Source organism: Diceros bicornis, chromosome 18 (assembly GCF_020826845.1).
Source record: "Diceros bicornis minor isolate mBicDic1 chromosome 18, mDicBic1.mat.cur, whole genome shotgun sequence".
Taxonomy (NCBI): Eukaryota; Metazoa; Chordata; class Mammalia; order Perissodactyla; family Rhinocerotidae; genus Diceros; species Diceros bicornis.
In genome coordinates this window covers 58,607,069-58,619,605 of record NC_080757.1, presented here as the reverse complement: position 1 = coordinate 58,619,605, position 12,537 = coordinate 58,607,069, and the positions used below count along the sequence as shown (strand labels likewise).

At 44.2% G+C, this 12,537-nt stretch overlaps 1 protein-coding gene across 2 annotated transcripts in view; it reads left to right on the top strand.

The window, feature by feature from the left end:
• The window catches only part of USP36 (ubiquitin specific peptidase 36), a 272,438-nt gene that overhangs the window by 236,182 nt on the left and 23,719 nt on the right, over positions 1–12,537 (top strand). The window contains exons 2-5 of one of the 2 annotated variants that reach the window (XM_058561778.1): positions 273–435; positions 2,489–2,750; positions 3,325–3,546; positions 11,729–11,839. In XM_058561778.1, coding sequence (XP_058417761.1) covers positions 2,498–2,750; positions 3,325–3,546; positions 11,729–11,839 — 586 coding nt within the window. In that variant the 5' untranslated portion in view covers positions 273–435; positions 2,489–2,497. The remainder of the gene's footprint in view (positions 1–272; positions 436–2,488; positions 2,751–3,324; positions 3,547–11,728; positions 11,840–12,537) is intronic. The other variant, XM_058561779.1, reaches the window with a different exon arrangement.

The following is a 12,537-nucleotide window of genomic DNA, read 5'->3' as shown; positions in this document are numbered from 1 at the left end:
GGGGAGGTTTTTGTTCATTGGACTTGTCACTCCTGAAGGTTAACATACAGAGCAAACAGAGCAAACGGCAGTGTTGCATATCCTGCACGTTGCGATAACTTGTGGCTAGTTAGCTCAGTTCTCCTCCAACTCCTCCTAAATCCAGCACTATCCGTATTCCTTCAGCCTTAATGCCGGCTCTTCCTGGCAGGTGGTTGGCCTTCCTGCTCAGTGGGGCTGACGAGACAGTGGGAAGAGAGGCGGCCCCATGTGATGCTCTGTTCATCCCACAGATTCTGACGCCCATTCCTGACGACACGCTTGCAGCTTTGGTGATTTAACAGGCCAGAGCCGAGGAGCATGTGAATTTGAGGGCCCAGCAGCGCACCTGCCCAGTCTGGCTGCGAGTCTGACCCCATGCTGCAGCAGCAGCGCGCCCAAGTTCAGACATTCCAGGTAAGCCCACACTGCTTTCTGTGAATTTTTTCATTCCTCCGAGTTACCCACATGTGACCCGGCAGCAACTGTTCAGTTGTTGAGAACTCTTAGGTAATTCCCCTTAGGAAAGGTTCTTTTATTTCCTCAAATCAAAGAACTAGTGCTTGCTTTTTTAAAAATGAGTTTTTTACAGAAATTTGTATAGAAAAAGAAATTTGATACACATACGGAATTACATGCTCCATAAGGATAAATTTGAATGGTTTAATAAGAGGTGCTGGAGGAGCTCCTTTCACTAGAGCATAGTTTTGGGGTACGCCTGACTAGTTGGTTCTCCCGTGGCTGGCTGGGTACCGGATACCCGAAGGAGTCATCATTTTTCTGATGGGAGTGAGCAGTTTAAGGAACATATTTTTCGGGCTGGCCCCGTGGCTTAGCGGTTAAGTGCGCATGCTCCGCTGCTGGCGGCCCGCGTTCGGATCCCGGGCGCGCACCGACGCACCGCTTCTCCGGCCATGCTGAGGCCGCGTCCCACATACAGCAACTAGAAGGATGTGCAACTATGACGTACAACTATCTACTGGGGCTTTGGGGGAAAAATAAATAAATAAATAAATAAAAAAAAGGAACATATTTTTCTAATTGTGACTCGAGTAGTCCTTGAACGTTGGCTGGGATGGTTCAGTTGAGAGATGGGGCGGGGGGACCGGGATGTGGTGGATACCACTGTAGCCATTGGAGGTGATGGGGTTCCTGTTTGTTCCAGTTTCTGCTAGGCTGGCTGCACCGCCACTGTCAGTCCTTTGTTAGGGACTGTCGTGTAGCCAGCACGCGGCACCCATTGAGTGCGTGTCATCCCATTGACCGCACAGCCAGCTTTGGCACTGTTTTTGTCCCTGTTTTACAAAGAATCGGAGACGTGCGAAGTCACAGTGATTGTCCCTGAGTTTATAGCTGATAGGTGATGGAATAACTCAGGCCTGCCGCATTCCAGAGCCCTGAGCTGCCACTTCCCCACTTTGCTTAAGTTTAGGCATCTTGTGTACACTGTTCTCGTCCTGTCCTCCTCCTTTCTCTTCCTCCTCACTCCTCCTCACTTTTACAAAGATAATCTGTACAAGCACTGTCCAGTAATGCAAGCCAATAATATAATTTAAAATTGTGCAGTAGCCACATTAAAAAATGAAAAGCAGCGGCCGGCATGGCGTAGACGTTAGGTGTGCGCGCTCCGCTGCTGACAGCCTGGGTTCGGATCCCGGGCGCGCACTGACACACCACTTGTCAGGCCATGCTGTGGCGGCGGCCCATATAAAGTGGAGGAAGATGGGCATGGATGTTAGCTCAGGGCTGATCTCCCCCCCCCCAAAAAAAGAAAAGAAAAGCAGGTGAAATTAATTTTCACAGTATATTTTATTTAGCTCGATATATGTAAAATATTATCATATCAGCATATAGCAAGTCTAAAAATTATTGACCTATTTTGCATGCTCGTAGTCTTCGCAGTCCAGTGTATGTTTTACACTTAATAGCATATCTCAGTTTGGACTGGTGTCGTTTCATGTGTCCCATGGAACACATGAAAACTCTTCATTTTGAAGAGTGTGGGTTTGAACAGACAAGCATGCTTACCAAACTTGCCGTGCCCATTCTTTTATTGCACGGATTTGTGTGTGTGACCAGAGTGTCTTGAGAATTAGTATTTCCATTTTTGAGGAGACATTAGGACCACATGGTTGCCTTTTGAAGGAAATTGCACCAAGCATGATGTCTGTAGTCACCTGACGGTGGTTTGTTGAAGAGATACATGCTGTGAGGGCGTCTGGCCTCCTTAGGGCTGCTGCTATCTCTTCAGCTCTATTCGTGGAGGCACCTTATCTTTGAGAGAAGCGTGGACTTTACTGTATCTGGATGATTAGCAGTATATCTCCATGTTTTACACTTCCTTTGTAGTGTTGGCAACTGATCCAGAGAGGCTTTTGTGTGGCTAGCATCCGTGATGACCAAAGAGGGGGTTTTAAGAGGAAGAGGGACCTAGTTACTCGTCACTCTATGTTCCTTCTTGTCCCCACAGTGATGCACCATGCCAATAGTTGATAAGTTGAAGGAAGCCCTGAAACCTGGCCGCAAGGACTCGGCCGATGATGGAGAGCTGGGGAAGCTTCTGGCCTCTTCTGCCAAGAAGGTCCTTCTACAGAAGATCGAGTTCGAGCCAGCCAGCAAGAGTTTCTCGTATCAGCTAGAGTCATTAAAGAGCAAATATGTGTTGCTGAACCCCAAAACGGAGGGAGCCAATCGCCACAGGAGTGGAGATGAGCCACAGGCCAGGAGACAGGGTACAGACTCATGGTTTGCTGGCAGAAAGGGCCTCACTGTGTGTTGACCGAGTGGATGGATGAAGCATTGACTGATTAGTAGGAACAAAAACAGAATGTAGTCAGAGTTGTGAATTTTGTGTGGGGTCATATATATAAATAGATCTTAGTTATAGAAGTAATGATATAGGATTGGTCAGAAAGAGATCTGTGTCCTTAGAAGTTCCTTGGGACCTGTGGGTGTTTAATAGGATCAGGGCTTGGAACCAAGAAAGAGAAATGGGGTGGGCTTCAGAGTGTCAGGGCCTGGTTCCTCCAGCTGTTCATTCTCTGAATCTTGTCCTCGTATCCGTAAAGGGTCCTCTTATCCGTAAAGGGTCCTAGAATTCTAGACCTAAGCAGTTGGGAAGATCTATGAGCTGACTAGGTTTTCTCCTGGGCTTTCTCAGAACTTGCAGTAAATGGGAACACCAGTTACCCTTTGATGCGGTGTTCTGAGTAACTGCCCACTCAGTGGATGTACAGGGGTTTCTTTTTGTGGTCTACCAGTGCTTAGACTTAGGTTGTCCTTCTCACTTCCCTGTCCCTTTCTCAGGCAGCGAGCATGCATATGAGGGCTGCTGTGATGGTGTCCCCGCTCCGCAGAAAGTGCTCTTCCCCATGGAGCGGCTGTCTCTGAAGTGGGAGCGAGTGTACCGCGTCGGAGCGGGGCTCCACAACCTCGGCAACACCTGCTTCCTCAACTCGACTGTACAGTGCTTGACCTACACGCCGCCCCTGGCCAACTACCTGCTCTCCAAGGAGCATGCTCGGAACTGTGAGTGGAAGTTTGCAGCAGGGGGTGGGTTGTGTGTCCAAACACGACGGTCTCCTAATTAGACACAGCCACGTTCTCGTGGGACTGGCATTCTCAGTCTAGATCAAATTTAGGAGTGAAGTTTGTGACATATAATAACTGATAAAACCGAAATTTGAGTTGTATCTGCTGCAGGACAGGCCGTGAAGACAAATCACTCAGGTAGAGTAATGGTCTCCAAACTTTTCTGGAAATAATTGCCTAAACATAAAAAAAGGTTTCCAAAAGATACTTCCAAAATATGTGTATTAAATTATATTATACACCTATTATTGTACCAGTGTTTTATGTACATTATAAAGCATGCCCCAAAGTAGAAGTTTAAAATGGGTAAAATAAAGAGGAAATAAAATATAATTTACTAAAACTGAACAAAGTAGAAAGTCCAAATAAACTTTCAGCTATTAAAGAAATTAAATTAGTGGTTAAAAATCTTCCCGTGAGGAAAACACCAGGCTGAGATGATTTACGGGTGAGTTTTATGAAACTTAAGAAACAGATCATTCTAATGCTTTACAAACTCTTCCAGAGAACAGAAAAAGAGAAGTTCCCAGCTCATTTTATGAGGTTTGTATAACTTGGATAATGAAATTAAACAAGCACAATATGGGAAAGAAAAATTATAATCCCATCTTATTCATGCGCATAGATATAAAAATTTAAACAAAATACTAGCAAATTCAATTGTCTTTTAAACACTATGAGCAACTTGTGTTCATCCTAGTGATGTAAGGATGTTCTGATATCAGAAAATCTCTAAATGTAATTGTGGAGAGAGCATAGCACAATAGTTCAGAGCACTGCTCTGGAGGCTGGCCTGCTGGGTCTACAGCCTGGTTTTGCTACATAATAGCCATGAGTCCTTGAGAACAAAGGTACCTAACCTCTTGAAAGCTTCCTCTTCCTCATCTGCAAAGTAATAATAATTGTCTCCCTCTTAGTGTTGTTGTGAAGCTTAAATGAATTATATAAAGTGCTTATAATAGTACTTGGCACACAGTAAGTGCTGTATAAGTGATTGCTGATTTTGCTACCTTAATTACTGTTACCATATATTAACAGATTAGAAGAGAAAGGTCACCTGAAAATAGATGCAAAAAAAATTTATGGTAAAAAAAACTCTTAGCAAAGTAGTGATAGAAGGGAGTTTCCTTATCTTGGTAAAGGGCAGCTACCAGAAACTACAAAAAAGCATTCTAAATAGGAACATTTTGGAAGCCTACCCTTTAAGAAGTGAAACAAGGATGGCCACTATTGCCACTTCTGTTTAAGATGTGTTGGTCCTAGCCAGAGCAGTGACAAAGGAGGAAAAAAGAGGGAATAACACTGTTAACGTGAAAATGACGTTCCTGCCTAGAAAAGCGAAAGAATCTATAGACAAATTAGAAATTTGGCAACATGACTACATATAACATCAGTACATAAAAAGTTAGTTGAATTTCTCTACACCAAATAACAAGGATTGTAAAAAAAATTGTATTATAAAAAAATATATAATAGCAAAAATAGTAAAGTCTCTAGACCTAAATTTACCAAGATGTATGTGGAAAACCTTTACTGAAGGACATTACATGAAAACCTACATACGTGGAGATAGCTGCCTTCACAGAGGGAGGCCTGCCTCAATATTATAAAAGGACTGGTTCTCCCCAAATTAATGTAGAGATTAATTTAGCTCCAACTGATTCTAAAATTTATGTGAAAAAGGAAAGCAAAGGATCAAAAATCATTGAAACACTTCTGAAGGAGAATATGAGAAGAGAGTTGCTCTACCAGCTGTGAAGTCTTCTCGTAAAGTTAGAGAAATTGAAATGTCATGGTTTGGGGTCAGGGAGAGAGACGACCAGTGGAGTAGAACAAAGGGCCCAGAAACAGACCTGCATAGATTTGGAAATGTGGGGTGCATGTCAGTTTTTCAAATATACAGGTGTCTCCCATTTTAAACAAATGGAACTTAAAAAAAATCGGGTTTGCATATGGAAAAAATGCAATAATGGGGCCAGCCCGGTGGCGTGGTTAAGTTTGCACACTCCGCTTCTGCGGCCCAGGGGTCGCAGGTTCAGATCCCGGGTGCAGACCTACGTGCCGCTAATCAAGCCATGCTGTGGCAGGTGTCCTACATATAAAGTAGAGGAAGGTGGGCATGGATGTCAGCCCAGAGCGAGTCTTCCTCAGCAAAAGGAGGAGGATTGGCAACAGATGTTAGCTCAGAGCTAATCTTCCTCACAAAAAAAAAAAAAAAGGCAATAGGACCCCCATTTCACAGCGCACACAAATGGATTAAAAACTTAGAATCAAAAGTAAAACTAATGCTCTATAACAAATGTGGGCAGATATCTTACTGACCTTGGGACGGGAGATTTCTTAAGTCTCAGAAAGTACTAACCATAAAAGAAAAAAATTGATAAATTGAGCTGCATTAAAATTAAGAACTTTTGTTCACGAGGAAACACCTAAAGAAAATTAAAAGACAAACATGGAGCTACAAACTGGGAGACGAACCTGGGACACATAAACAACAAAGGCTCGGTGCCCAGGATATGTAAAGAACTACAAATCAGCAAGGAAAAGACAATAACCTATATAGAAAGAAAAATGACGAACGGGCATTTTACGGAAGAGGAAGCTCAGGGTTGAGAAGTAAAAGAAGAGAGGTTCAGCCTTGTAAATAATCTGGAAGTCAGGGACATGCCATCAAAACCACAGCAGGGTACTGCTTCACACCTTTATGATCGATGATGCGGAAGTCTGACAGCACTGCATGTCAGGAGATGAAGACCAGTGAGGTTCTGTGTGTACTGGTCTGAATTGACATAACTCTTTTGGAAAACAATCTGGTGTTTTATTTCAAATTATCTGTTACCCAGCAAATCAACTCCTGCAGAAAAGCTCTGATACATGAATGCCAGGAAACCTGTATAAAAATGACCACGGCAAAAAATTGTAAGCAACTCAAGTGCTCATCAACAGAACGGATACATGAATTGTGGTATAGGCACATGGTGGAATATTAAACAGCAGTGCAGAGGATGGATTGCAGCTCTGTGAATGAATCTGAGTAACATAATGTCGAGTGAAGAAGAAAGTCCCAGAAGACTGCACACAGCATGAATTCCTATTTATAAAGTTGAAAAACAACAAGACAATTTAGTATTTAGGTATACATATATGTGGTAAAACTTAGAAGAAAAAAAACAAAAGAATGATTTTAAAAAATTGGTAAACAATTAAAACTCAGGAAATCAGGATAGAACCAGAGGCAGGGCGATGGGAGTATGGGAGGAGAACTGTTATGATGAATTTGGATGGCATAATGTGTTCAGGGATATTTTGTTGTTGGTGCCGTCGAGTGGATTCCGACTCCTAGAGACTCTGTACAGCAGAGCGGAACCCTGCCCAGTCCTTTTGCGCCATCCTCTCTCCTTCCGGCGCTGTATCAGACAGTGCTGCACCGCTAGGCGTAGGGTTTTCGTGGCCAGTTTTTTTTGGAAGTGGGTGCCCAGGTCCTTCTTCCTAGTCTGTCTAGTCTGGAAGCTCCGCTGAAACTTGTCCACCATGGGTGACCCTGCTGGTATTTGAAATAATGGTATAGCTTTCAGCATTACAGCAACACGCAGTTGCCACAGTATGACAGACGGGTGGTGTGGTTCCCTGACGGGGAAATGCACCCAGGCTGTGGCAGTGGGAGCATCGAACCTTAACCACTAGACCACAAGGGCTGGCCTCAGGGCTATTAGTTATATTATAATAAAACAATGAATGAAAGATGGCTGTGCTATGGAAACTAGTATTTTTAAATGTCTTGTAATTGTAATGGCTTCATAGCAGCAAAAGTTAATATATCCAGGCCCAGTGCACACTTGTAAGATGAAGTTGATTATAAATCTCTGTTTCTGGTAATGACCTTGGTAATGTTGAGGTTGTTTTGGGTCGACTTTTAGTAAGATTTGACTACGTTGTCTTGTTTTTATGTCACGATAAGATCCTGCTCTCCTAAACCTGTAGGTAGCTCTGCCATCTTCTTGTTCACTGTGCTGCTTTTTAGTTTTTTTTTTTCTTTTTATTTATTTTTCCCCCAAAGCCCCGGTAGATAGTTGTATGTCATAGTTGCACATCCTTCTAGTTGCTGTATGTGGGACGTGGCCTCAGCACGGCCAAGAGAAGCCGTCCGTCGGTGCGCGCCCGAGATCCGAACCCGGGCCGCCAGTAGTGGAGCGCGCGTACTTAACCGCTAAGCCCGGGGCCGGCCCCCGCTGTGCTTCTTTATAGAGCTGACTTCAGTTCTTTGTTTCTCTGCAGGAATCTTTGAGCTGTTTGTCAACTTTGTTAGGGTTAATTTAGTTAAAAGTAGGGAACATCTGTCAACCCTTGTAACCTGGCACGTGTAAACTGCAGTGTGTTGGCAGCAAGAGCGTGAGTGGGAGCAGCCAGGCCAGCCTGTCTTCGTGGTGGAATACCACCTCCCTTGAGCGATGCAGCCAAACCAGCGAGGGTGCCAGTGTCACTCTGTATCACTCTGTGAATGTTAATAAACCTTAATTTCTTAGCTTTTTTAGAGTCAAACGTAGTAAGAGAAGTTTTAGTATTTTTTCCCTGGACCCCACTGGATCCCTCAGTGACCCTATGTGGGCTTGGGCTGTCCTCTCTTCCTCCCTGAATACGCTGCTGAAGATCCTCAAGGATCCTGAGAAGCATCACTGGAACATGACAAGGGTCTGCTGTACTTGTGGCTCAGAGCACCAGTTCCTGCCACGTGCCTGGACCACTTCTGCACCAGATTCTAGCTAGAAAATAAACACTCCATCTAAAATATCCAGGAGGATTGACGTCTGTCCTGTAGTACATTCTTCTCCCAAGTTTAAGTAGCAGTTTCCCAAAAGTCATGGATTTAACTTGCATGTTATATTTTTCTAAATTACCTGAAGAATCTTTGTGTTTGTGCTTGTGCCACTTAAATTAATCTTGTATATTGCCAGAGATTTGGGAAACCCTATTTCGAGTATTTCTGGCTGAAATCGTTACTTGCCCTATTTAAGAGTGATGATTTGTCAGGCTGACAGTCTGCAGGTTTTACATAACGATTAGAGGCTTCGTTTCCACATAACTTTTATAGTAAATCTTAACCTGAGTTAGATTTTGAAAATGGGAGCTCTTTTTGTTTGTTTAACATTTGTTAAGGCTTATGTTTAAGTTATCTTAAATAACATATTTTAATTTTTTGCCTAAATTTGAGCCCCCTCCACCATTATCATCATTTTAAAAATAAAAGTAATAAATAGACATGGTTAGAAGAGTCAAGAAAACTCTAAAATGAAAAATAAAAGCCTCCCCTGCAAGTAAAGGCAGTCACATGAATGGTTTTTTAATATCTTTCCAAGAAGAATTTTTTATGTAAATACTAGTATTTAAAAATAAAACTTTTTTGTATTATGGTAAATACATATAACATAGAATTTACCATTTCTGAGTGCACACTTCAGCAGTGTTAAGTACATTCACATTGTTGTGCAGCCATCACCACCATCCACCTCCAGAACTCTCTCATCTTCCCAAACTGATGCTCTGTCCCCATTAAACACTAACTCCCCACCCCCTTCCCCCAGCCCCTGGCACCCACCATTCTACTGTCTGTCTCTATGAATCTGACAACTCTAGCTACCTCATATAAGTGGAATCATACAGTGTTTGTCTTTTTGTGACTGGCTTACTTCATTTAGTGTTATGTCCTCAAGCTTCATCCTTGTTGTAGCATGTGTCAGAATTCTTTTTCTTTTTAAGGCTGAATAATATTCCATTTTATGTATATACCACATTTCTTATCCATTCATTCATTGATGGACACTTGGGTTGCTTCTGTGTTGTAGTTCTTGTGAATAAAGCTGGGAGTGTACAAATACCTCTTTGAGACCCTGCTTTCTGTTCTTTTGGGTATATTATCCAGAAGTGGAATTGCTGGATCATATGGGAATTCTATTTTTAATTTTTTTTTTTTTTTTTGTGAGGAAGATCAGCCCTGAGCTAACATCCATGCCAATCCTCCTCTTTTTTTGCTGAGGAAGACCGGCCCTGAGCTAACATCTATTGCCAATCCTCCTCCTCTTTTTTTTGCCCAAAGCCCCAGTAGATAGTTGTATGTTGTAGTTGCACATCCTTCTAGTTGCTGTATGTGGGACGCGGCCTCAGCATGGCCGGAGAAGCAGTGCGTCGGTGCGCGACCGGGATCCGAGCCCGGGCCGCTAGCAGCAGAGCGCGCACACTTAACCTCTAAGCCACGGGGGCCAGCCCCTATTTTTAATTTTTTGCAGAACCTCCATACTGTTTTCCACAGAGGCTGTACCATTTTGTATTCTCACCAACTGTACAGGGGTTCCAATTTCTCCTTATCTTTGCCAGCACGTGTTATTTTCTGTTTGTAAACACTAGCATTTTTGTGTGTGGGGTAAACAAGGCTGCGTGCTGTTTCGTTATTGATTTTTGAGATAGGTCTAAGTGGGTAATTGGAGGTATTGCAGGGGAGAATAATTGATTTGTGCTAAATTTTGTGTTATGAGCTGAGCCTGTTTGAGAAGGTGATGTACTATATATGAGACAGCGATATCATGCAGAATTGATGTGCTTGCCCTTGGACCCAGAAATTTACCTTTTGGTGTATGCCTTAGGGAAACTCACATGTGTGCATAAGGAGACAGGTGCAGAGTCATTCACTGCAGCACTGTCTGTGACAGCAGAAAAGTGGTAGGGTAACGTGTGTTGGAGGGGGTGTAAGTGAACCGTGGCCTGTTGCCTCGGTGGAATCCTCTCCTGTGAGAGTGAGGCAACTGGAGCCACGTCTGGCAGCGCGGGTGAAAAAGCAGGCTGTTGAATAAGACGCACTGCACGTTACAGTTTATGTGAAGTAAGCTGAAACGTACAGCCACGGTGCCATTTATTGTTTGTGGATGCACGTGTGTATTAATGCCATAGACACATTAGTGGGAGCAGTGATGATCTAATTCAGGGTGGTGGTTACCGCTGTTGAGGGAACGTGGAGAATCGGGCTGAGAGGGAGTTCAACTATTAGACCCTTTTACTTAAAAAAACACCTAGAGGGCTGGCCCCGTGGCTTAGCAGTTAAGTGCGCGCGCTCTGCTACTGGCGGCCCAGGTTCGGATCCCGGGCGCGCACCGATGCACTGCTTCTCTGGCCATGCTGAGGCCGCGTCCCACATACAGCAACTAGAAGGATGTGCGGCTATGACATACAACTATCTACTGGGACTTTGGGGGAAAAATAAATAAATAAAAATTAAAAAAAAAAAAACAAACACACACCTAGAATGGGGTGGAGCTGGGTAATGGTGTAGTCTTTGTACTTCTCTTTGTATTTAAAATATCTCGTGATTTTAAATAAAGGTAAAGATGTACCACTGCCCAGCCTAATGCTCAGGGAGGAACAGATAGTTTCCTCCGTAGCAGGGGTTGGTGGACTGCAGCCTGTGGCTCAGTCTGGCCCGCTCCCAGTTTTTGTAAATAAAGTTCTGCTGGGGCACGTCCTGCCCATTTGATTATGTATTGTCTGTGGCCGAGCTGCATGGTCATAGACTATATAGGACTGGATGGCCCACAAAGCCAGAAGTATTTGCCACGTGGGTCTTCACAGAAGCTTGCTGGGCGCTGATATACGGCAGTGAGGTGTTTCCGAGAAGCAGCGGAGCAGAGGTTCCCACGTTTGAGGAGCAAACTAAAGGGGTGTCAGGAAGCCCTAAATGTTCTAGCCTATTGACCGTGTGATGCAACTTAGAAATGAGAGAAAACATTTTTGTAACTTGATTCTGAAAATCAGACTTATTCTTTTTATAAGTGACTAGGACTAAAGAAATTTGAAAAGGATCTTGCAAGGTCAACAGCATTAGCCCAGGGTGGTGGGTGAGTGTTAGGCTTGAACTTTGGGTGGGTTGTGCCCGAATGCCCTCCAGCAGAGAAACATTTCCTCAGTGGTCACTGAGCCAGCTTCCGGAGTCTGGGTCACTGTGGCTCAACCATTCTTTCACAGACCAGTTTGCCCTTATCTGCTGTGTTTCTCTCTTTGTTACGGTGGCGTGGGAGAGTCATAAATTCTCTTGGAAGGTCTTGCCTTAAAATTACTGCCTCATCACTATCTGCAGGTAACCAAGGAAGCTTCTGCATGCTGTGTGTCATGCAGAATCACATCGTCCAGGCCTTTGCCAACAGCGGCAATGCTATCAAGCCCGTCTCCTTCATCCGAGATCTGAAAAGTAAGAGTCGATTGGTTCCTTGTCGGATGCCACAGCTCTGCAGTGGGCACTGGGGAGTTGGTGGGAGGGAGAGGAAGAGTCAGGAATGAGGTCTCAGGAGGCCTAAGACTTCACGTAATAATAATTTGGCACATGTTGGGGTGCAGACTAAAGGAGTGGGGGTTTAGAGACTCCTATAGGCTGGGGTCAGTGAGGAGGCTTCGTGGTGGGGATGTGTGGTGACCTCCGCCTTGAAGAAGGTGGGTTTTGGCCAGTCTGGGGGGGTTGTGTTTTAAGTAGGCAGGTGAGCATGATTGAGAGCCGGGAGATGGAGAATGGGTGAGGAAGGTGTGGCAAGGCCTTTTGTGAACGTCAAGAACCAGTTGCCACACGTTTCCCTTTCACTTGGCAGGAGAGAGAGGCAGTTGGTTTTTGAAACCTGTGTGAATTGTAGCGTGATGACACAACTATAATCCATTTGTGCTCTGTATTGGCTCCTGGAAGACTGTTGGCCATTGGATTTTACATTGTTAGTGCGTGGTGTTCGAGGCGTTTGTGCTTTTCTGTTAAGTGAGGAGGGTTTGAGCCTTAGGTGTCGTTGAGAAAGTGACGGCCGTGAGGAATCGTGGTGGGTGTGGAAGGCTCATGGAGAGCTGTTATTGTCCTCACTTACCACTTTGCAGGGGACCCTGTTTACCTGGGGTCAGCGAGAATTGTGG